The 23,995-nt window shown below is 39.4% G+C and overlaps 1 protein-coding gene across 3 annotated transcripts in view; it reads left to right on the top strand.

Moving 5' to 3' along the window:
- The window catches only part of PTGR1 (prostaglandin reductase 1), a 30,178-nt gene that overhangs the window by 5,886 nt on the left and 297 nt on the right, over nucleotides 1–23,995 (top strand). For all 3 annotated transcript variants that reach the window (XM_043976645.1, XM_043976646.1, XM_043976644.1), the window contains exons 3-9: nucleotides 4,419–4,464; nucleotides 6,840–6,899; nucleotides 9,178–9,345; nucleotides 12,570–12,687; nucleotides 13,564–13,719; nucleotides 18,528–18,633; nucleotides 20,757–20,878. In XM_043976645.1, the coding sequence (XP_043832580.1) occupies nucleotides 4,419–4,464; nucleotides 6,840–6,899; nucleotides 9,178–9,345; nucleotides 12,570–12,687; nucleotides 13,564–13,719; nucleotides 18,528–18,633; nucleotides 20,757–20,878 (776 nt within the window). The remainder of the gene's footprint in view (nucleotides 1–4,418; nucleotides 4,465–6,839; nucleotides 6,900–9,177; nucleotides 9,346–12,569; nucleotides 12,688–13,563; nucleotides 13,720–18,527; nucleotides 18,634–20,756; nucleotides 20,879–23,995) is intronic.

Here is a 23,995-nt window from a genome sequence, read left to right as displayed (position 1 = left end):
TCTAACAACTTACTAGCTATATAACTTTAGGCCAGTCACCTAAAAGCTCTATGCCTCTGTTTCCTCATCTATAAAACTGAGATATTAATACTATGCTATCATGGAAAGAACAGTGCTCTTAGAATCAGTTTAGCTGACCCAACTTTATTTAGGTATCTCCTCTGTAAAACAAAACAAAACAAAACAAAACAAAACAAAACAAAACAAAACAAAAAAACTTTGTGAGCTCTGGGGATAAAAAGACAATAATTAATACTCTTTTTCATCAAAGAATTTATATTCTGAGTTAGAGTACTCACTCTGGAACTTACTAAGTGACTGAGAGCCAGTCACTAAACCTCTCTTACCTTTTTTTTTCTTCATTTGTAAAAGTGATAATTAAATACTAGGGTGAGAAGTTCATGTCTTTTGATAGGGGGCAATAGTAATAGAAGAAGACTGGCGGGGGCAGCTAGGTGGCGCAGTGGATAGAGCACTGGCCCTGGAGTCAGGAGTACCTGAGTTCAAATCCGGCCTCAGGCACTTGACACTTACTAGCTGTGTGACCCTGGGCAAGTCACTTAACCCCAATTGCCTCACCCAAAAAAAAAAAAAAAAAAAGAAGACTTACATGGCCAAATAGCTATCAAAAACAATTAATTGGGGCAGCTAGGTAGCGCAGTGGATGGAGCACCGGCCCTGGAGTCAGGAGTACCTGAGTTCAAATCCGGCCTCAGACACTTAACACTTACTCACTTACTAGCTGTGTGACCCTGGGCAAGTTACTTAGCCCCAATTGCCTCACTAAAAAAAAAAAAAAAAAAACAATTAATTTGGCAGCTATGTGCAATCTGGATTAGAGAGGGGAAGGACTGGAAGCAGGAGGATAATATATATGTACATAAGTTTACATATATATACATATACACTTATACATACATGTGTGTGAAACTCATATGTACATATACATACATGGTGTTATAGCAATAAGTCATAGGTAACTAAATTATAATTGTGGCTTTGTGAATGAAAAGAAGGGGATAGATTCCCAAGATGTTGTAGAGGAGAATTTATAAAACTTTCCAACTCATTGAATGGGGGAGGATTGGGGATGGAAAAGAAAGAGAGAGAGAAGGAAAAGTGAAGAGTAGAGGATGACTCTAAAATTTCAAAACTGAGTGACTGGAAGGATGGTAGTACCCTCAGGACTAGTGGAAGCTCAGTGACTTGAAAGTCAGAGGCCCTGGGTTTCATATCCCATCTCTAACACTTACTACCCAGGTGATCTTGGGCTGGTCATTTTAATCTCATTGGGCCTGTAAGGATTGGAGTGACACCACCTGCTGGAGAGTTACTGTAGGAAAGCTCCACCATGAGGAGAAAGCATTTGAGGGCAAGCCATGTAGTTTTTCCTTGGCGTCAGGAAGTGACGTTTCCTCGTGGGTACTGTCTATCAAAACTACCAGCCAATTAGCTTGGAGCTGTGTGTGCTTGTGGATGGGATGTTCCCAGTTTCACAGGAGGCTTGTGGGACGAAGAAGAGGCGAGACTTGCTCTCTCGCTCCCTTTCTGGAGGACCTCAGCAGGGAGAGGAGCTGGAGACATTGGCTTCCTGAAATAGATAGCTGAATCTACACCTCTTTCTCTCTCTCTTCACCAAATTCTTATTCTCCTTAATAAATGCTTAAAAGTTTAACTCTTGCTAAAGCTTATAATTTATTGGTGACCACTCTTTAGATATTTTAGACAGACTAGCTAGAATTTTAGCCCCATACAGGCCTCAGTTTCTTCATCTTTAAAATATGGGGATTGGACTAGTTAGCCTCTGCAGGTCTGTCACTCCCAGCTCTAAATCTATATTGCTGTTATCTGGAGAAATATGGAACTTTAGAGGACCAACAGTTTTAGGAGAAATGAAAATAAATTGTTAAGATAATTGCTTCTGAGATCATAAATCACTCTATAAATGGGAGTTGGTATTGTCATTACCTACTTCATAAGAGTTTGTATGAATATTAAGGAAGATAATGTATATGAAAGTGTTTTATCACAGTAAAACACTGTAAAATTATAGGTATTGATACTTGTTATTCAGAGATATTGGAAACTGCCTGCTTAAAAAAAAGTTTCCATTGCATATCATTGTATGTCAAATCCTTTGTAGTGAGAAGCAATCGTACAATTGAGTAACTATGATTATAGCCCCAGACTGCACTTTCCTTCCTGATTTTTCCTCCTAGGTTAGACACTGTTTGGCTTTTCTTTCTTCCTTATGCCTCCTGCAAGAGAGTTGCAAATACATTGTTATAATAACTGTACAGGCCAGTTCACTTTATTTCAAGGTAAGAGCCTAATTTGTGATGAGAAAACTCCTGACACCATTTCCATCATGTGCTTCACGAAAGGTACATGGGTTTGGCTGGAATAGTAAGAATAGTTACAAGTGGGCAGGTAGGTGGCTCAGTGGATAAAATACAATCCCTGGATTCAGGAGGACCTGAGTTCAAATCCTCCCTCAGACACTTGACACTTACTAGCTGTGTGACTCTGGGCAAGTCACTTAACCCTCATTGCCCCACAAAAAAACCAAACAAACAAAAAAACAAAGAATGGTTACAAGATAGGAAATGAGGGAATTTGGCATGACAAATCTTAAATTCGAAAATGTCCTCAAAAAACATAGCCAAGATATAGCTCAAGCATCAAAATATAAAGCAAATGTCCTTCTACATAGTGGAGCAGTCTCTTCAGTGAATCCTTAGAACTTTCTCTGTTTCTTCATTTCATATAATGAGAAAGCCTCATATAGAATAACTTAAGGAACTTAGAAGTCCAGAATCTCAGAGGTACAAGGGGCTTTCAAGACCATATATCCTAGTCTGTGTCTAAACAAAAATTCTCTTTACAACATTGCCGTCTTCTTCATGTTACAAGATTTTACAACATCAGCCTGAAGATTTCCTGTGAAGTCTTCCCCATGTAGCCTACTCTCATGCGGTTTTTTAAAAATATAAGTTTTTGTTGACTTTTTTTGTTTGTTTCTTACATTGTCATAGTTATCCCAAGTAATCCTCCCCCTCTCAGAAAACCATGAAACAAATATTTCTTGGAGAGGAAAAAAATTGGGAAAAGTTGGAAAACACATACAATGTGTAACACTGTGGACCTCCCACCTCCACAAGGGTGGGTTAGGGGTGCCCCCTCATATCTCTGCTTGCAAGTCCTGCTTGATCTTTGTAATTTTGCTATGTTTACTTTGATTTGGGGCAGGGGGTGATTGTTCTTTTCATTTACATTGCTGTAGTTCCATGTATATTGTTTTCTTGGCTTTGCTTATTTCACTCTGCATCAGTTCATAAAGATCTTTCCATTCTAGTATGTATTCACACACACCATTTCTACAGCACAATAATATTGTTATATTCACGTACCACAGCTTGTTTAGCTATTCCCCAGGTGATGGGAATTAACTTTGTTTCCAGTTCTTAGCTATCACAAAAAGTACTGCTGTGAATATTTTGGAGCACATAGGCACTTTCTTCTTATTGATGACTTCCTTGGGGTATAAGCCCAGTAATGGAGTCTCAGGTTCAAATAGTATAAACAATTTAGTTACTTTATTTGCATAATTCCAAATTGCTTTCCCAACAGTTGTACCATTTCACAGCTCTACCAAAAATGCATTAGTGTGCTCTATCATTCCACAACCCCTCCAAGATTTACTATCACCATTTTAGCCATTTTTGCCAATTTTTAGAGTGTAAAGTGAAACCTCAGGATTGTTTTGATTTGCATGTAGAGCATTCTTTTATGTGGTTGTGAATACTTTTCCATTCTTCTTTTGAGACTGTTTATATCCTCTAAGCATTTATTTATTAAGGAATGGCACATATGCATATATATAGTTTATATATCATAAATACCAAACCCTTATCAGAGAAATTTCATACAAAGATTTTCTTCCTATTCAACAACTTTCTCTTACCTTACATGTGTTAACGATGTCTGTGCAAAAGCTTCTCAGTTTCATGTAATCAAGGTTATCTATTTTATCTTTTGTAATTGCTTTTATCTCTTTTGGTCAAGAATACATCTCCTACTCATAGCTCTGAGTTTCATGAAGTTTTATTGTTGACCTGGATCCCTTCCTAGAAAGATAACTGAATCCCCTAGTGGCAGTCTACTGCAATAACTGTCAATGGACATGTGTATTTTATCTTCTAAGTCAGGAGTTTGTGGATCTGCACACTTTTAAAAAATTTTTTTTGATAATTGTATTTCTTTACAATTAATTTCTTTGTAATCTATGTATTTTATTTCAAGTATTTAAAAACCCCTTCTGAGAAGGGGTTCATAGGTTTTACCATATTGCAAAAGGGGCCCAATGCCCCCCCCCACAATGTTCTTAAGTTAATAAGTTCTGAAATTGTGTTTTGCAGAGGTCCTGCTTGAAGCTTTGTTCCTCAGTGTGGACCCCTACATGAGGTATTATTCTTTTTTTTTTTTTTAAGCATAAAATCCGTTAAAATGGTTGTTGGTATAAATATATTCTCATAGTAGTTTGTTCTTTCCAGTATAAGCTATGGTTCAGGGTCCTCAGAGCTCTGGTTTCACATGGACTAGGTTTGTCCTTAGGGATTATCTCAAAAAGAAGTCATCATCCTCAACACAAGATGCCCCACCCACATATTAACTATTTGGGGAAGTTTGAATATAATTTGTATCTAGCTGATATGTGTTGTTCAGTTGTGCTTGACTCTTCATGAACCCATCTGGGGTTTTCTTGGCAAAAATAACTGAAGTGGTTTGCCATTTATTTCTCCAGCTCATTTTACAGATGAAACTAAGGTAAACAGGGTTGAATGATTTGCCCAGCATGCCCCAGCTAGTAAGTGTCTGAAGTCAAATTTGAACTCTGGTCTTCCTCACTCAAGGCCAGGCTCTCTATTCACTGTGCCACCTAGTTGCCCCAGCAGTTGTGTACTTTTCTTTTTTTTTTTTTGCAGGGCAATGAGGGTTAAGTGACTTGCCCAGGGTCACACAGCTAGTAAGTGTCAAGTGTCTGAGTCCGGATTTGAACTCAGGTACTCCTGAATCCAGGGCCGGTGCTTTACCACTGCGCCACCTAGCTGCCCCAGTTGTGTACTTTTCTACAAATGTGAGTAACCATGTCCCTAGTTCCTTTACAAGTACTGAATGCAAATATGCATATATGTATATATACACCCACATTCATATGCATATATGTATACAGATTGATATGATATATGATGTGATATGATGTGATAAAAACAGCCTTTATTTAAATCCATAGAACAGCAGTTCTCAAACTTTTTGGTCTCAAGATCCCTTTCTACTCTCAAAAACTATTATCCTTTTTAATGTAACGATATATATCCACATTTGCTATATTAAAAAGTAAACATCCTATTATTATGATGATGAAAATAGTTTTAACCTCAGAGACACGTAGCAGTCGCTGGACCACACTTTGAGAATGCCCGCCCTAGAGAATGAAGAAGGCGCAAAGGCGCATTCACAAGAGCCTAAAAACAAATATGGGAAACATAAAATATCTACAATAGTTCATAAGTAATCAACACAATTCTCTTCCTTCTCTTATAAATGCCACTTTTTCTGAAGGGTCCTCTACAGTCCCTTTCAGACTCATAGTGCCACCTGGTAGTTTGCACTGTCCCTGGAGCTGCTGAACTGTATGAGTCACAACAATAACGGAGCGAAATACAGATCTTCTCCCCTCCCCTCCTCTCGGCCATCATATGGTGGTTTTAAGTCCCTTATTATTTCCCATCTGGGTAAAGGGTGATGGAAGGAGGCTGGGTAATATGCAAGGCAACCTCCAAAGGTAGTACTGCCCAATAAATATCCCTTCACTGGAAGGCCACCTAGCAAATCAAGATTCTCCAACCCTACATCACCCCTTTCATAGAAGACTGAAATTCAGAAACATGGTCTATATACTCCCCTCTTAGACCCAGAATCCAAGCACAAGCTAGCTTCTGCTAAGCATTTGTGCAAGAACTCTTGATATTCCCCCATCACCCAGGCTGCTTCTGTCTTTGGGGTTGGAAAAAACCCAGCCCCATTTCTCAAGTCTTTGAACTATATTTTGAGAATGAACAGATTCAGAAGATACCAGGAAGCTCCTCTCATGCCATGCCAGCAGGAACATGCTGCTTGCAATGATTTTCTGCTGAAAGGAAGCTATTAGTGATCCCTGGTAAGGGAAGAAAAGGGAGAAATCCCCTCCTACCTATCCACCTGTACTAAGGAAGAAAGGTACATGGGATAAACAAATGGATGGATGAGTGAATGAATGAATGAATGAGAAAATAAAAAGATAGCATTTAAATAGCACTTTCAGATTGGCAAAACCCTTCATAAACATTATCTCACTTGATCCTCACAACAAACCTGGGAGGCAGATGCTATTACAATACCCATTTTACAGCTGAGGTTAAGTAATTTGCCTAAGATCACCCAGCTAATAAATATGTGAGGTCAGATTTGAACTTGGGCCTTCCTGACCACAGGCTCAACACTTTACATGCTGTGCCCTCTCACTGCTTCAGAGAAAGGACTGTAGACCATTTTCTACAGGCCAGCATAGACCAGAAGTTTATATGAGGGATATATTTAAAAATGTATAACTACTAGGGGCAGCTAGGTGGTACAGTGGATAAAGCACCGGCCCTGGATTTAGGAGTACGTGAGTTCAAATCCGGCCTCAGACACTTGACACTTACTAGGTGTGTGATCCTGGGCAAGTCACTTAACCCCCATTGCCCCACCAAACAAACAAACAAAAATGTATAACTACTTATGTTTGTATTTTTCAGAGTTTCTGTGAGGAAATACTTAAAGGAGGGCGATACAATTATGGGAAGCCAAGTTGCCAGGTACTTGACGACATTTGGTTTGTCTGAGTGCTGTTAAAAAAAAAAAAGGTGGGAGCCCTTTTGTCTGACCTCAACCCTGTCTTTGAACCTTTAAAGTCTTCTTAAAACATTGTCACATTGTTCCACCTCCATCTGGCACAGAAAAACATGCACACCTTTGCTTGCTGAGTTCCCTCTCTTCTCACTCATTCATAATACATGAAAAATTCCCCAAATTTTCTCATAAATCAGGAGGAGGGGTGGAATTTCCCCCTCTCTCTCTAGCTTTAGTTTACCATGATTCTTATGTCCATTGACATCCCTACTAAATTCTTGTACTTTGAATAAAAACTATTTGTTTGAATTTATTTATTAAGGTGTTTTTTTTTTCCATTTGTATATATGCTCCTTGTATATATCCCATTTGGCTTAAATGATAAACTATTAGATTAATTGGGTTAGAGGTATATTATTGAGTTCCCCCCAGAACTCTTTTTTAAAAAGGGTAGGCATGGTTTATGTCTATGGTCTCCCCTAAAAGTGATTAACAGGGTCCCTGTACTGCTTGTACAACATCAATTTCAGGTTCTGGATAGCCATTTGTTCCCTTTCCCCACAAAATAAATTATTAAAACACACAAGACTCATAAGCAAATTTACAGAACAATAATCCCTCACAGCTGTTATTCTCTCCTGGGAGGTAAAGGCAACTTTGTGGAATGGCTGAAATCGATGTATTCACTTTGTATCCTAGCAGCTCACAGTGTCAGATCCACTGATGAGCCAAGCATGACCCTTTAGTCTGTTCAGGTCCAGGATGTAGTTACAGGAAGCTCCTCCCCCTGTGCAGCCAACACTGACTCAGGAACTCCCAATCTCTTGAACTCACTACCAAGGCTGAAAAATCCCATTCTCAGGATATTGTTTAGTGATCGGGGCTTTGGGAAAGGAAGACTAAACACTTGAGGCCCAGTCTCCGGCTCATCTAGGCAAGCACATGTTCTTGCCATCATGTGTTCAAATTGTAGCTATCATTGCTGTTGAGTGAGGAAGGAATAGAAATCTCTTCCCCCTGCTGGGGAGTTCACTGGCTCTGTTTATAAGAAAGGGTAGTCCAAATGAGATAAGAAGTGGAGCGTTTCCACAGGTCTTCCTCCACAGGAATCCATTTCCTCTACGATGCTCAGTGTCCAATCTTCTTTGACACAGCCTCCAGTTTACGGTTCCATATGGGAACAAATCAGGTGTTACTGTATCATACCCTCAATAAGAGGCCACTATGCCTGGCCATCCCCAAAGCCCAAGTGCACGTTCCATGGGTTAACTGCTAAATAAGGTACAACAGACCATTTCATCCTCAAAGACTGTTCTGTAGCCGAGAACATCAGAAATCTCCTGACCCTCTTACAAACGAAGAAGCAACTCAGCTGATCTTTTGCCACCTTCCTCACCACACTCTTCACCCTATTTCTCAGGTCTTCTCTCCAGAGATGAATGTAACTTCCCATATTTACTTAGTTTACTTGTGGCCTGGCCAGAATATATTGTGATCCTCATTATCAGCCTTCACCACTTTCCCTATTTGTGTGTTTAAAAAATATTTTTAAAATATTGAACATCAGTGCAAATAACAAAACTTTCTTAGTGACTATTTAAGACTCTACTTGCACATTTTAGCCTATTCCACTCCACTACCTGCAGTGTCTTACTCCAGCAGTCATGCCATCTTTATCATACATTCTCATTTTTTCCCTTTCCACTTGATTTCTTCCTGTCTACAAATATACTCAGTACTCCCTAGCTTCTGTTTCAACTTCCCCCTCCCATTCATTGCTAAACTTGTCTTCTTTGGTCTTTTTTTTTTATTTTTATGCCTTTTCTCTTTGTATGGCAAGCATTTCCTAATATCCGTGAACCCTCACTGATAATCCTTTTTTAAAAATGTCTACAAAGATGGCTTCATCTCATTACCTACTCTGTCTCCAGAACTTTGTAATTTCTCTTCTGCTTCCCATTGTATTACTGTTTTCTCTAAGGTCACCAATGACCTCTGAATAACTAAAAGTTGTAAAAGTGGGGAGGAGTTAGACTGAGCCTTGTTACCTTGCTAGATGAACAAAGAAATCAAGACTTGTTATTGCAAGTGACTGTGAACATAGTTTTTGAATAACCCTTAACATTCAGTAGTTGTATTACCACAACAGTGTTCTTGTGAACAGCTATCTTCCCAGTTCTCTTAGAAAAAGAGGGAAGGAGAATTTTCTAAGTGTTTCATTAGTTTGGGTCCTTTTTCTTTCAGAGTTGTGGAAAGTAAGAACCCAACTTTTCCAGTCGGTAGTACTGTGGTAGCCAATTCGGGATGGACAACCCACTCCATCTCTGATGGAAAAAACCTAGAGAAGTTGCCTGCTGGGTGGCCTGACACATTACCTTTATCTTTAGCTCTGGGGACCATTGGCATGACAGGGTGAGTGATATAGATTTATTTCATTTAATTCAACACAGTAAAAATTTCACTGGTTCCAAGCTATTAAGAAATCTAGTTTTGAGGTTTTTCGTCATTGCTCTGATTTTTCTCTTATAACATGACTAATGCAGAAATATGTTTAATGTTATTATGTGTGTGTGTGTGTGTGTATATATATATATATATATATATAACCTATATCAGATTACCTGCTGCCTAGGGGAGAGGGGAGGGGGAGAAGGAAGAAAAATCTGAAATTGGAAAGCTTGTATAAACAAAAGTTGAGAACTATCATTACATGTAACAGGAGAAAAAATTAAATACTTTATTAATAAAATAAAAAAAGAGGGAGAAGTCAAAAAAAAGAAATCTAGGAAAATATGTTTCCCAGAAATGCAGAAATTATCTGAAGGGATTGTTTGCACCTTGCAAAGCAAAAGGAATAATAGCAATAGAAAAACTGGAAGAGGTGAAGGGAAAGTAAGGCAAAGGGATAATAGTGTCATGGTCCTAAGAATCCTGTGACCTCTAGCACAGGCACAGCTGAGAGAATAGGGAAAAACAAGAAAGGTATGGTCAAAGATGAACCTGTCAACTTACTTTGTGGCAGTCATTATTACCTAACCTTTGGTGTGCTTTGTGTCAGGTTACATTATGTATTTTTGACAGGTTATTTTATGACAGATTACATTACATCCCAGCACAAAAGACTTTCCCAAGGACACATCCAACATACAGTAACACAAATACAGAAACAAAGAGAAAGACACATAGCCCAGAGCCATATGGCCCTGTCATGAAAAGCTCGGTTGACTCTCTTGCTCTCCCTCCTTCTAAGACAATTAGCTCCATGGCCATTGTATTAGCGCCAGTTTAGGAACACCTGAAGCCTGTATTCACCCTGATTATAAGCTTCCTACAAGCAACCCTGTGAGTGGGGGGAGGGAGGGAAGCTATTATCTACATTTGGGTGATTTTCAACAGCTTTTGTCTTTCCACTTTCCATGGCTCAATTGCCTGGCCTTCCTAAGTGGCTGTTTCATCATTTCTACTTAAAAAAATAAATGGTGATATTGTTATTAAATTCCTACAAGCAAAAAAAAAAATTGACCACTATCTAGGGGGCAGCTAGATGGTATAGTGGATAGAGCACTGGCCCTGGATTCAGGAGGACCTGAGTTCAAATCTGGCCTCAGACACTTGACACTTACTAGCTGTGTGACCCTGGGCAAGTCACTTAACCCTCAATGCCCCGCCACAAAAAAAAAAAAAATTCCCACAAGCTATCTTGGATGACATCATTGTACCAAGATAAATCCCATTCACTTTTTCCCCATATAATGTTCCCTTCCTGGGAACCTCCTCTCCTTTCACACCCACACACTTTGCTGGAACTGTGCCCCCCTCTCCTTTCCCCCACCAAAACAAAAAATACTAAAGAGGCTAATTAGGAAGAATTTATGTAAATCATTGGTCTGTGTTTTTAAGGTGTCAAATCTGGTTGGAATTAGACTGAGAAAAATGAGAAGGTAAAATGCAATTATATGATGCAATTATTTGCAAAACTAAGGTGGTATAAATGGAAATTTAGATTCTAAGCCGTCAAATCAGGCTATAATTTCATAAACAGAGATCCGAGGCTACAAAAGGAGAAAAGGGTGAATGGGCTAGGCAGAGCAGGCTTGCTTAGACACAATAACAACTGAGACGTAGAAACTGGGACCCCCAAGTTATCAAAGGGAGTTCTGAGATTTGGAGCCCAAAGGTGAGCAGCATGTATGAATTCATGTGAAAGTAAATCATCACAGAAGCTGAATAAGAACTTTTTATAGCACTCTAAGGTTTGCAAAGTGCTTTACATTTGTTGTCTCATTTGATCATTATAACAACCCTGTGAGGAAGGTGCTATTTTTTTTGGCAGGGCAATGAGGGCTAAGTGGCACAGTGGATAAAGTACTAGCCCTGGATTCAGGAGGACCTGAGTTCAAATCCAGCCTCAGACACTTGACACTCACTAGCTGTGTGACCTTGAGCAAGTCACTTAACCCTCACTGCCCCACAAAAAACAACAACAACAACAAATGACAAAAAAAAAAAAATTCCATCCTTTGGTCTTAAATGGAGGGACAGGGAAGGGGAAATGGAAGGGGAACAGAACAAGTCTAATTCCTTTTCCAGGAGATGGCCCTTCAAAAATACTTGAAGGCAGCATCAGGTACCCCTAACTTTTCTCTTTTTTTCTCTGGAGACACTAAAGGTCTCCAATTCCTTCTACCAATTCTCATGACATGACCTTGTGGCCCTTTGTCACTTTGGTTAGCTGGACAGTGTCCAGAGGAATGCAATGTCCTCCATAAAATGTGACACCTAGAAAGTTTTGAATATTGTTCCTCAAAATAAACATTTTAAATTCCCAAAGCTGGGTTCAATCCACATCCCCCAGAGGAACATAGCAATGGAAAAATGCTGAGCACTAGTACAAAACATTGAAGCTTGAGGACACTTGATTAGAGCCTGAGCTTGTGGGTTCAGCATACAAATCCCCCTATTCAAGAGCCTGGAAGACCAGAGCAACAAAAGGGATAGGAGCTTTGAACTTGTCCAAGTCAAGCAAAAAGCTGTTAAAACCTGAAGATTGTTTTTTTCCTTTTCTCTTTTCCTTTATGATCCAGAAGTAAATAGGTGGAACCTGAGGCCTCTTTGTTATGAACAAGACTCCAACAGTTTCTGTAAAGAATTTTAAATCGTTTATGATATTTAAAGACCCTAGTGAAGAACGGAAACTGAAACTGGGAGCCCAGGATGAACTCTAGGGACCCATCAAAGCACGTTGCACTTGGCACTTGAGTTATTAATGACATTACTGTGAAATAACGGATTTGTGTGGAATCCACTTTTATTTCTAAATAGCTTCATAACAACTTCTAGTACTCTAAGATTTAAATGCACAATTATCTTTAAAAAGAACACCCATCATCTATCCTGAGAATCATAAGAGGTTGCATTCAAGGGCATAATAAAAGATTGGTAGCATGAGAGAATAACAAGTAGAGATTGCTTTTTCTCTGTCTGCTTCCCTTTTTTCCTTCCCCTTCTCCTCTTCCCATCCATCCCACCCATCAAACCCCCCAAATGAACTAAAGTTAAGAAGCTTTTATTGTTTTATTTGCTTGGTGAAATGCACAGTTTTGCAGTTATCGGGATGTTTGCTTCCCTCTCCTCAGCTTAACAGCCTACTTTGGTCTCCTTGACATCTGTGCTCTGAAGGAGGGAGAAACGGTGATGGTCAATGCAGCATCAGGAGCAGTGGGCTCCGTGGTGGGACAGATTGCTAAAATCAAAGTAAGTGATGGGACCAGTGACTTTCTATGTCAGAATCTCATTTACCTCAGCTATAAAAGGAAAGGATTAGATAAAAGTTTCTGTAAGATCCCTTCCAGTCTGGAAATTCAATGATTATGAAGCTATTATTCCATCACTCACGTCAAGTAGAAGAGATCATTTAGCCTGTCAAAACATGGGTTAGAGGAGAAGGCACATGAGATCTGAGTCCTTTTAAGATAAGTTGCATGCTGTTATTTGAGTAACCATCACATTCAAGTCCAAATCAGGGGTCCTTAGCCTTTTCTGAGTTGTGGGTGCTTTTGGCAGTGTGGTAAAGCCTGCTCCCCCCTTCTCTGAATGCTTTTAAATGCCTAAAAATAAAATACGTAAGGTTTCAAAGGAAACCAAAAGTTAGTGAAAATAAAAGTGTAATTTTTCCCCCCTCCAAGTTCCCCTGAAATCTGTCCACAAGGGGTCCACAGGCCTTAAGAACCTCTGCTGATACTATAATGACATTTTGCAAGGAAGAAGTCAATCATCTTTATGCCAAACTTGCCTCTATCTTGTTTTATTTTAAGTTCATTTCTTTTTTAAGGTAAGGGCATATTAAATACCCTAACAGCCTACTCAGGGGATGGTGGCATCTCTACTCTGGGTATTATTTTGTAAACCAGCCCAAAAGTACTGAATGATCTTGAATGGGCCAGGCCCTGCACTGCCTCCTGGTTGGAGGATTCTATGAATACTTAGAATTTCTAAAGCCTCCTTCTTCCAAAGAAAAGAAGTTGCTATTTAGGGTGAGTTGAAGTTCTTCTGGGGCTAGGTAGGATTGAGTGATAGGCTATCTTTGAGTCTTTTAAAAGTCACCAGTTTCTTTTTCTCCTTTTCCTTTAGGGATGCAGAGTAGTTGGCTCTGCTGGCTCAGATGAAAAGGTTGCAATGCTTGAAAAACTTGGTTTTGATTATGCCTTTAACTATAAAAAAGTAGGATCTTTAGAAGAAACACTGAAGAAAGCTTCTCCAAATGGCTATGACTGCTACTTTGACAACGTAAGTTCAAACTGTTTTCTCCAAAGACGGCATCACCTTAACCTATCACAACAAAGCACTGTGCCTAGGCAGACACTTACTGGATCCTCATATGTGAAAGGGAAGAAAGTTGTAGAAAGGGTTGTGTGAGGGTATTACAAAGCCTCATTAGGCTTATTTCCATGTCCTTGTGTGGGATAAAGGAATGAAGACTTCTTCTGTGATTAATGCAGACTGAGACTGGGACTGGCTTGCTTATAGAAATTCAAATCTATTCTTAGGGACCCAGTGGCTTTGATTTGCCTATGAAATAAAAATTATTCATAAACAAAACTTGATATCTAGGGAGAATTTAGGGGAATTCTGCAATTTTTTCAGGGAAAAAACCCCAGAAAGTGGCCAACTCCTGATCTACCTGAAGAGTTCTAATCCTTCTATGAGTGAGAGACCTCAAACCCCAGTCCCACCTCATTCCCTGCCAGGGGAGGCTTCAATTTCTACTATGGAAGCCTCCTAGCCCCAACTCATGACAGACTCCATCCACAGGACCATTTAAAGAACCGGACATAAGAGTGAACCCTTCAAGAAATAGATTTACTGGGGCAGCTAGGTGGCACAGTGGATAGAGAATTGGCTTTGGATTCAGGAGGACCTGAGTTCAAATCCAGCCTCAGCCACTTGACATTTACTAGCTGTATGACCCTGGGCAAGTCACTTAACTCCAACTGCCTCACCAAAAAAAAAAAAAAGAAATAGATTTACTCTGAGGTTTTACATGTAGTTATTTCAGTGAGTGACAATGTATCTTTGCAGTGGAAGTTTCACTTTGCAAGTACTTAACACACATGTAAATTAATGAAGTCATGATAAATTCATCTCTATTCACAGAATCCCAAGAGTTGAAAGTGACCTGAGAGGCCATCTAGTCCAACCTATCCTTAAGAAGGAATCCCCTGGAGGCAGCTAGGTGCTGCAGTGGATAAACCACCAGCCCTGGATTCAGGAGAACCAGAGTTCAAATTCGGCCTCAGACACTTGACACTTATTAGCTATATGACCCTGGGCAAGTCACCTAACCCTCACTGCCCTGCTTTAAAAAAAAAAAAAAAAAGGAATCCTCTTTACAATATCCTTGATCACCCAGGCTCCACTCAAAGATCTCCATTGATGGAGAATCCCCTATATCTCAAGGCAATGCATTCAACTTTCAGATAGTTCTATTTGACAAGACGCCTTCAATCACAGCAAGGCAAAACCTGCCTCTTTTCAAGGCATTTTTCCCTAGTTCTGTCCTCTGGGGTCAAACAGAACACATCCCATCCCCTTTCCATATAATTGTTATTCAGTCATTTTACTTACCAACTCTTCATGACCCCATTTGAGTTTTTTCTTAGTAAAGATAATGGAGTGGTGTCCCATTTCCTTCTCTAGCTCATTTTACAGATGAGGAACTGAGGTAAACAGGGTTAAGGGACTTGCCCAGGGTTACACAACTAGTAAGTGTCTGAGTCCGGATTTGAACTTAGGAAGATGAGTCTTCCTGATTACAGTAGTGCACTGTACCACCTACCTGCCCTTCAAATATCTAAATACAGCTATTCTGCCCCACCCTTACCCTTCAAGTGTTCTCTAAGTCAAACATGCCTTAGATTTTTCAACAGATCCTCACTGTCTCCAGGACCTTCCCATCCTGGTCACCTCCTCTGGATGCAATTCATTTTGTCAACATCCTTAAAATTTGGTACTCAATATTGAATTAAACCCAATATTTCAGATATAGCCTGACCAAGGCAAAGTACAGCAGGGTTACCAACTCCCTCAGTCTGGATATGATATGCAGCTATCAATGCAGTCTAAGATAGAATTGGCTCTTTTTTTTTTTTTTTGCTTCCATGGCATGCTCTCAGTGACTATTGGGCTTGAATTCATTAAAATTCTCAGATTTCTTTCCTGAAAAATACATTTATCCACATTAAGTTTCATCTTATTAGATTTCACCCATCATTCTAACCTATCAAGAACTTCTGAGATCCTGACTCCCTCTGTGAATGTGTTAGTTATGTCTCCTAGGTTATGTTATCAAATCAACAAATATTCATTAAGTGCTTACCATATGCCAGGCACTGTGCTAAATAAACACTGGGGATATAAATAAAGAGGAAAAAAATTCCTGCTTTCAAGGTGCTTACTATTTAATGGGGAAGATGGCATACAAATAACTATGCAAACAAGATATATACAGAATAGATTGGAGATAATCTCTGGGGGAAGGTACTAGTATTAAGGTGGGCTGGGAAAGTCTTCTTGCAAGACTTGAAGGAAGCCAAGGAAGAGGCAAAGAAGGAGAGGATTTCAGGCTAAAAATTGGATAAGCATGCAGCATATGTTTTCATCCATTTCAGTGACAAACACAAGGTCAAGGATAATTCTCAGGGCAGCTAGATGGCACAGTGGATAGAGCACCAGCCCTGGAGTCAGGAGGACCTGAGTTCAAATATGGCCTCAGACGTTTGACACTTACTAGCTGTGTGACCCTGGGCAAGTCACTTAACCCCAATTGCCTCACCAAAAAAAAAAAAAAAAGGAGAGGCCTCTCTCTTGATATCCCATTAACAACTACTCTTTAGGTGAAATCATTCAACTAGATCCATATCTAACAATCATCCCTTCATCTCGTACACAAGGATGTTATGAGAAAAATTATCAAGTGCTTTGCTGAAATACAGATAGACTATGTCTTTGCTGATCTATCATGTAAGAGGTATATGAGGTTCACCTAGCATATTTTTAATGAAGTTTTGTCTGCTCCCCTTCTATATGTATACAAATCATTCCTTTAACATACATAATGCTGTGTTCAAGAATTTTGCTAGAAATCAAATTTAACATCTGTTCATCTCCATTCTCTGGCTTATTTGAGGGAAAAAACATTTCTAGACAAAGTGGAAGAAACATGCCAGCAAAGAAGGCAGGGGAAAAAAAGTCCTGAGGTGATGTTAAGAGGAGGAGGACTAAAAGCATTTGGTGAACAAGCAAAGGAAAACAGACAAACTCTGCATTATTCTATGCATTCTAAGGTTGAGTCCCCTGGGGGCAGCTGCTACTGCCAGGTTCTAAAGGTTCCTAGCATTTCCTAAATATGTGTGACCTTCAAAAGACAGAGGTCACATGGTAGAGAGCTGGCCTTTGAGCCAGGAAGCATCTGTGACACATACTGGCTGTCTCACCCTAGGCAAGTCACTTAGCCTCTCATGTTTTAGGCTATTCTCTAAAATTGTAAATTGGAAAGAAGGTGCCAACCTAAGTAGAGGGAGTTCCCTTATCTGGAAGGTCCCTATACCAATTAAATCTTAGGTCTAGTCCCGATGCCTAACCCAGTAACCTTGGTTAAATCACTACATCTCTAAAATGAGGAGGCTGGACTAAATGGTCTCCGAAGTCACTTCCAGCTCTAAATTCTATGAGACTGTGAAGTCCAGAATATATTAAATATATAAATTAAGAGGTGATGAATCGGGGCAGCCTCAGACACTTGACACCTACTAGCTGTGTGACCCTGGGCAAGTCACTTAACTCCCACTGCCCCTCACAAAAAAAAAAAAAGAAAAAAAAAACAAGCAAAAAAAAAAAAGAGGCGATGAATCACTTGGTCAAAATAATTCACCAAAATATTCCTTTAAAGCCAGGCAGTGCTGTTACATTTGCACAAGTACAGGATTTAATTTAAAAAATTAATTTCACTTAAAGAAATCTGATTTAGGGACAGCTAGGTGGCACAATGGATAGAGCACCAGTCCTGGAGTCAGAGGAACCAAGTTCAAATTCAGCCTCAGCCACTTAGTAGCTATGTGACCCTGGGCAAGTCATTTAACCCTGATTGCCTCCAAAGAAGAAAAAGAAATCTGATTTATACATATTCTTTTAGGAATACTTATACTGAATTCATCAAATTATCCCTACAGAATTAATGGTTTTGCATGTGTAGCACCCACTCTAGGAAATTCCACCAACTTGAGGTCAAATTCCAAGATCTAGCTCCCAGAGGGCAGTCGCTACTCCTATATTCTAAAGTACCCTCTGGGGCAGCTAGGTGGTACGGTGGATAAAGCATGGGACCTGGATTCAGGAGAACCTGAGTTCAAATTCGACCTCAGACACTTGACACTTACTAGCTATGTGACCCTGGGCAAATCACTTAACCCCCATTGCCCCGCAAAAAAAAAAAAAATACATATATTAAAGTACCCTCTGGGCCTGAACTTCTGCCACTATCATGTAACTCCCCTGGTGTACCTCCCATTGTGCCAAAATATACAATAAGCTATTAATAAAAGCATTTATCAAGGTGGTATATGTAGCAAAAATATTAGTTACAAAACATTCCCCCAACACTCTCATAGAAATAAACATACCGGGGCAGTTAGGTGGCGCAGTGGATAAAGCACTGGCCCTGGATTCAGGAGGACCTGAGTTCAAATCTGGCCTCAGACACTTGACACTTACTAGCTGTGTGACCCTGGGCAAGTCACTTAGCCCCTATTGCCCCACAAAGAAGAAAAAAAAGGGAAAAAAAGAAATAAACATTCCACTTGTGGGAAGAGTGGGCATAAACTTTGAACATGCTGGAAGTGAGGAACATGTGTGATGGCATCTTTAAAATGCTCTCTGAGTTAAATAGCTAAAAAAGGAATGGCAAACCACTGTTCTGTTTTTCTACTAGCTTATGAAGTCAACAGCTACTTGGGAATCTCAGTGACCATAAGACAGGAGTTACCTAGATATTTGTGAATACTGACCTTTACCCTCTGGTTTTGTCCTTGGTGGTTTAGGTTGGTGGAGCATTTACAAATGCAGTTATCCCCCAGATGAACAAATATGGGAGAATTGCCGTGTGTGGGGCCATTTCCACATACAATAGTGAAGAGCCTCAACAAGGTAATGTAATCATGTACAGTTAGAGATGTGGGTTGAAAAAGTAAAAATGCATGAATATAAGATAATATGCCCATACTTTTGCTTACCAATAATTGTCTTATGAGGAATAACCCCATTCTAAAATAAGCTTTTTTTCCCAGTATAAACAGGCAGTTATGTTTAACCACTACCCTTGTCCCAGTTCTTGTGTAAGGACAACCAAAAAAGACAATCTAGCCTTTCTCAGACTCCTAAAGACCAAACAAAATAGCACATTAGAAAGAATCTGACTGCTCCTCTGAAACAAAACAAAATGCCTCCAAGGCCAGAGACTTACTTACCAACTGTGAACCCAGCATGACTAAGTTAGCTATAAGAATATATAAGATCGCTAATGTGGAGATGTTTTCCATAACTACTCATATAAAACTTATATTGAATTGCTTGAGTTCTTGGGGTGGGGGGTAGGGAGGGAGGAAGGGAGGGAGGAAGAGAAGTCAGAACACAAGGTTTTAAAAAATTGATGTCAAAATTTGTTTTTACATCTAATTTGGAAAATAAAATTCAAAACAAACAAACAAAAAGAGAACAAATAAAATACTGTAAGAATATATAGGGGTGGGGCAGCTAGGTGGAACAGTGGATAGAGCACCAGCCCTGGAGTCAAGAGGACCTGAATTCAAATCCAGCCTCAGATACTTGATACTAGCTGTTTGACCCTGGGCAAGTCACTTAACCCTCATTACCCTACCCCCCCAAAAGAATATATATATATATATATATATATATGAATGAAACTATAAGTATCTGTTGGAAATGGCTCATATTGAGAAGCTATTTGCCTTATTAAGGATCTACCTTCCCTATGGACTAAATCCTCTTTCTCATTGCCTTGGGTTGTCACTATAGACAAAATAAATTCTAAATTGTAAACGGTAAGTTTTATTGACATGATAGTTTAATTGATATTAGCATTTTCCCAAAACACCATCCAGTCAAATTGTTGCATTCACCTCTTCTTTTCTGACTGTGGTCAACAACAAGGCCTCTGGGTTCCTCCCTTCCTTTCCTCTACCCCCAATTTCTAAGTTCTTTTCTGTAATGGAGTAGGGGGAACAGTATGGAGTAAGCAAAGTCTCATCCTCTTCTTTGAAAGGAATCTCAACATAGTGCCTTTTAATTTAATGGCTACTTTTAGGTACAACTCTGGCCACTTGGCATCAGAGTGAAAATGTCTTGCCCCCAATATTGTCTCTTCCTTCCCACCTACAGATAGTAATGCCTCCTTTACAAAATATGGGATGACTTACTAAGAATCTTCAAGTATATGAAAAGGCTACTACCACCAGCACTACTACTACCACTACTGAACACTCCTCCCAATAGAGTAACTGAACCTGACAGTGCATGTAATATTTTGCCCTAGTATTCATCTGCCTCTGGTATGAAAAGAGATGTTTCCTTAACTGTTCTCTAGGACTATTCCTGTTTTTTTTCCAATTATTGAGAATTTAGCTTACTTTTAGTGATGTTTTGGGGGCAGCTAGGTGGCGCAGTGGATAGAGCACCGGCCCTGGATTCAGGAGGACCTGAGTTCAAATCCAGCCTCAGACACTTAACAATTACTAAATTACTAGCTGTGTGACCCTGGGCAAGTCACTTAACCCCAAATGCCTCACCAAAAAAAAAAAAAAACCAAACCTTTTAGTGATGTTTTCATTGACATTGTGGTAGTTATTATTCTTTGGATTCTGCTCATTTCACTCCATGTCAATTCATAGAAATCTTCAAGTTTCCCTGAATTCCTCATATCTATCATATCTTTCCATATGATAATACTCCACTACATTCATATATCATATTATTTTTTAACCATTCCTCAGTTGGTGGGCACTCACTGGGTTTCCAAAGAGTACTTCTATTAATACTTTAGTATGCTTTGAACTTTTGTTTCTGTCTTTGACTTCCTGGGTTTAGATACTCAGTAATAAGATTGCTGGGTCAAAGCATATGGACAATTTAGAATGAAACTGATACTTGAAAACTATTAAGCTTTCTTTGTTTTTCCCAACTTTTTCTTTTCCTGTTTGCTTATAAAGCCTCAGAATTAATTATTTAAATATGCCACATGTTCTTCTTTACAGGAATCTATATTCAAGCTCCCTTTATCTATCAAGAACTACGCATGGAAGGATTTATTGTCCATCGCTGGCAAGGAGACATCCGTCAGAAAGGTCTAACAGACTTGATGAAATGGGTCCAAGAGGTAAGACAGTATAATTAAGATTCCAGGGGCAGCTAGGTGGCTCAGTGGATAGAGCACCTGCCCTGGAATCAGGAGTACCTGAGTTCAAATCCGGCCTCAGGCACTTAACACTTACTAGCTGTGTGACCCTGGGCAAGTCACTTAACCCCAATTGCCTCACTAAAAATTTAAAAAATTTTAAAAATTAAAGATTCCATTCTTCTGGAAGTCTATGCTGGAATTTTCTACCACAGCTTCTCCCATAGACATATTTCTTTCATAGTCAGTCTAAGAGTCTCCTGAACTTGTTATCTTTAAGCTTTGGCAATGGTATATCTTGGCAGAGTGTACCAAGTAACTCATGCTCTCATAAGTCCTTTGAAAACAGAATGTGTATTAATTTTATACATTTTTATCTGAAATTATATAAACATTTTTATATAAATTTTTATCTTAAAAGTTAAAGTTTCCAATTTACTTCAAAATGCCTTATGGTGATATGGAAATAACTCTGCATATGTCTGTGAGGTACAAGCCCTGCCAGTTCTACCATGCTAGAAAGGCTATGAGTACCATCCAAGCCAAATTCAGTATCTGTTCTACATGGAATAACATAGGCAAACAGAGGAAATCATTCCCTAAAAGCTGGCCAGTAGATGAGGAATTGTTTGGCAATGCCAAACCATAATTTAAAGAAAATTCCAAACTAGGGCTCAGTCCTGGGTATCCCCTTTCAATTTCTTCAATGATTCTAAAGTAGAATGAAGGGAAAGGACTACAAGTTTCTAAGAATCATATAGTTTTTAGACTATAAATATTAATTTAACAGTTGATGTGAAATCCTTATCCAGTGACCAAATGTACATAACACTGGAGAAAACAAATCATTACACAAACACGAATTGTTCTTATTAAAAATAAAATCAGGGCAGCTAGATGGCACAGTGGTAAAGCACCGGCCCTGGATTCAGGAATACCGGAGTTCAAATCCGGCCTCAGACACTTGACACTTACTAGCTGTGTGACTCTGGGCAAGTCACTTAACCCTCAATGCCCTGCAAAAAAATAAAATAAAATAAAATCAGAAGACAAAAGGAAATAGTACTTAAAGAGAAAGATGGGTCAGGGCCATCTTGGAAAGATAATTAAAAGGACTGGTAGAGTATGCATTCAAAAGCTACAAAGAAACATTTTATGTGATGCTGTAGTCATCATATTGAAGTGCACATGACGGGCATTTCTAAAAGATCAACATAAAGATAATTGTGGCTTGGGTGCCAACCTCTGTTTCAAATTATATGAAAGTAAAGGATGCAAAAAAAAACCTTGGGAGCAGCTCGGTGGCACAGTGGATAGAGCACCAGCCCTGGATTCAGGAGGATCTGAGTTCAAATTTGACCTCAGACACTTAACACTTACTAGCTGTGTGACCCTAAGCAAGTCACTTAACCCCAATTGCCTCACAAAAATAAATAAATAAATAAGCTTGACAAAAGCATTCAAATTAAATCAATATGTACTTTAATATTTGATGATGTCAAAGCAGAGAAGAGCACTAGAGAAGGTGACTGGAAAATATGTCTCTGGGGTATTTGATGAAAGAGATCAAAGGCTTACAGACTACACAGATGAATCACACCAATATATCGTGAACAGAAGAAAGTTGTAAGGCAATGGACATTGTGAATATAGAATAAAATCACAAAAGAAGTGAAATTTATTATATCATGACTGATGCAAGAGACATTTCCAAACTAACTTGCATGTTTAAAGTGAGATCATTTACTTCTTAGAACAAAGTCAAAAATCAATAATATATTAGAGTAGGAGAAGAGAAGGGGATATATTTGAGAGAAATTACAAAGGTGAAAGTGACAGGCCTTGGCATCAGATTGTATATGGGCATAAGAGTGAAGAGAGCAAGATGATATCTAGGTTGGAAGCCTAGGGGAGTAGAGGGATGGTGGTGCCCTCAATAGTAACTGGGAAGTTTGGAGGGAGTGGGATTACATGGAAAGATAATGAGTTCCAAAATTTTGGACATGATGAGTTTAAGATGTCCTCCAGATACCCAATCTGACATGTCTGAAAGGCAACTGGAGATGTGAGATTGGAAGTCAGCAGAGAGGCTATGGTAGTATAGGTAGATTTGAGAATCATCAGCATACAGATAATTAAATCCACTGGAGCTGATGAGATCGCCAAGTAAAGTAATATAGAAAAAGAGAGGAGAGCCCAGGACAGAGTAGAACACCTGAGATTAGAGGGTATGATCTGGAAGAGAAGCTGGCAAAGGAGACTGAGAAGGAATAGTTTGATGAGAAAAGAGCCAAGAGAGAACAGCCTCCCTCTAAAACTATAAGCTGCATAAAAGGGGGCAACCTGCATTGGGAGAGGGAATATACCCACCAGGGAGTTCCCTATGTCACTGAAATCACAGGTCCAGCCCCTATCCCTACATTCCTAGAGCTTATAATCTAACAGTAAAGATATGAGGTGTTTTATAGCTTTGTATGCTCCAAGAAGCCTTGCAGGATGGGATTTTAAAAAATATTTTATTTAATTGAGTTGTTGTTCAGTTGTTTCCGTCATGAATCTCTGTGACCTCACTTGAGGTTTTCTTGGCAAAGATATTGGAATGGTTTGCCATTTCCTTTTCCATCTCATTTTACAGATGCAGGGGCAGTTATGTGGCACAGTGGATAGAGCACTGGCCCTGGAGTCATGAAGACCTGAGTTCAAATTTCACCTTAGACACTTACTAGCTGTGTGACCCTGGGCAAGTCACTTAACTCCAATTGCCTTAAACATCCAGGGCCATCTCCAGTGGTCCTGATGTATATATCTTGCCAGTGGACCCAGAAGACTCTGGAAGAGAAAGTGAGATTGGTGACCTTGCACAGCCTTCCCTCACTTAAATTTGATTCATTGCAAATCATGACATCTGTCATGGTCCTCTTCAGTAGCTAAGGACAAACAACAACAAATGAGGAAACTGAGGCAAACAGGGTTAAGTGACTTGCTCAGGGTTACACAGCTAGCTGATGTTTGAGGCTGGATTTGAACTCAGGTCTTCCTGACTCTAGGTCCACCACTCTATCTACTTCACACCTAGCTGTCCTTCTTAACGGGAGCAAG

This window comes from Dromiciops gliroides, chromosome 1, assembly GCF_019393635.1.
Source record: "Dromiciops gliroides isolate mDroGli1 chromosome 1, mDroGli1.pri, whole genome shotgun sequence".
Taxonomy (NCBI): Eukaryota; Metazoa; Chordata; class Mammalia; order Microbiotheria; family Microbiotheriidae; genus Dromiciops; species Dromiciops gliroides.
This window is presented reverse-complemented; position numbering and strand designations above follow the sequence as displayed.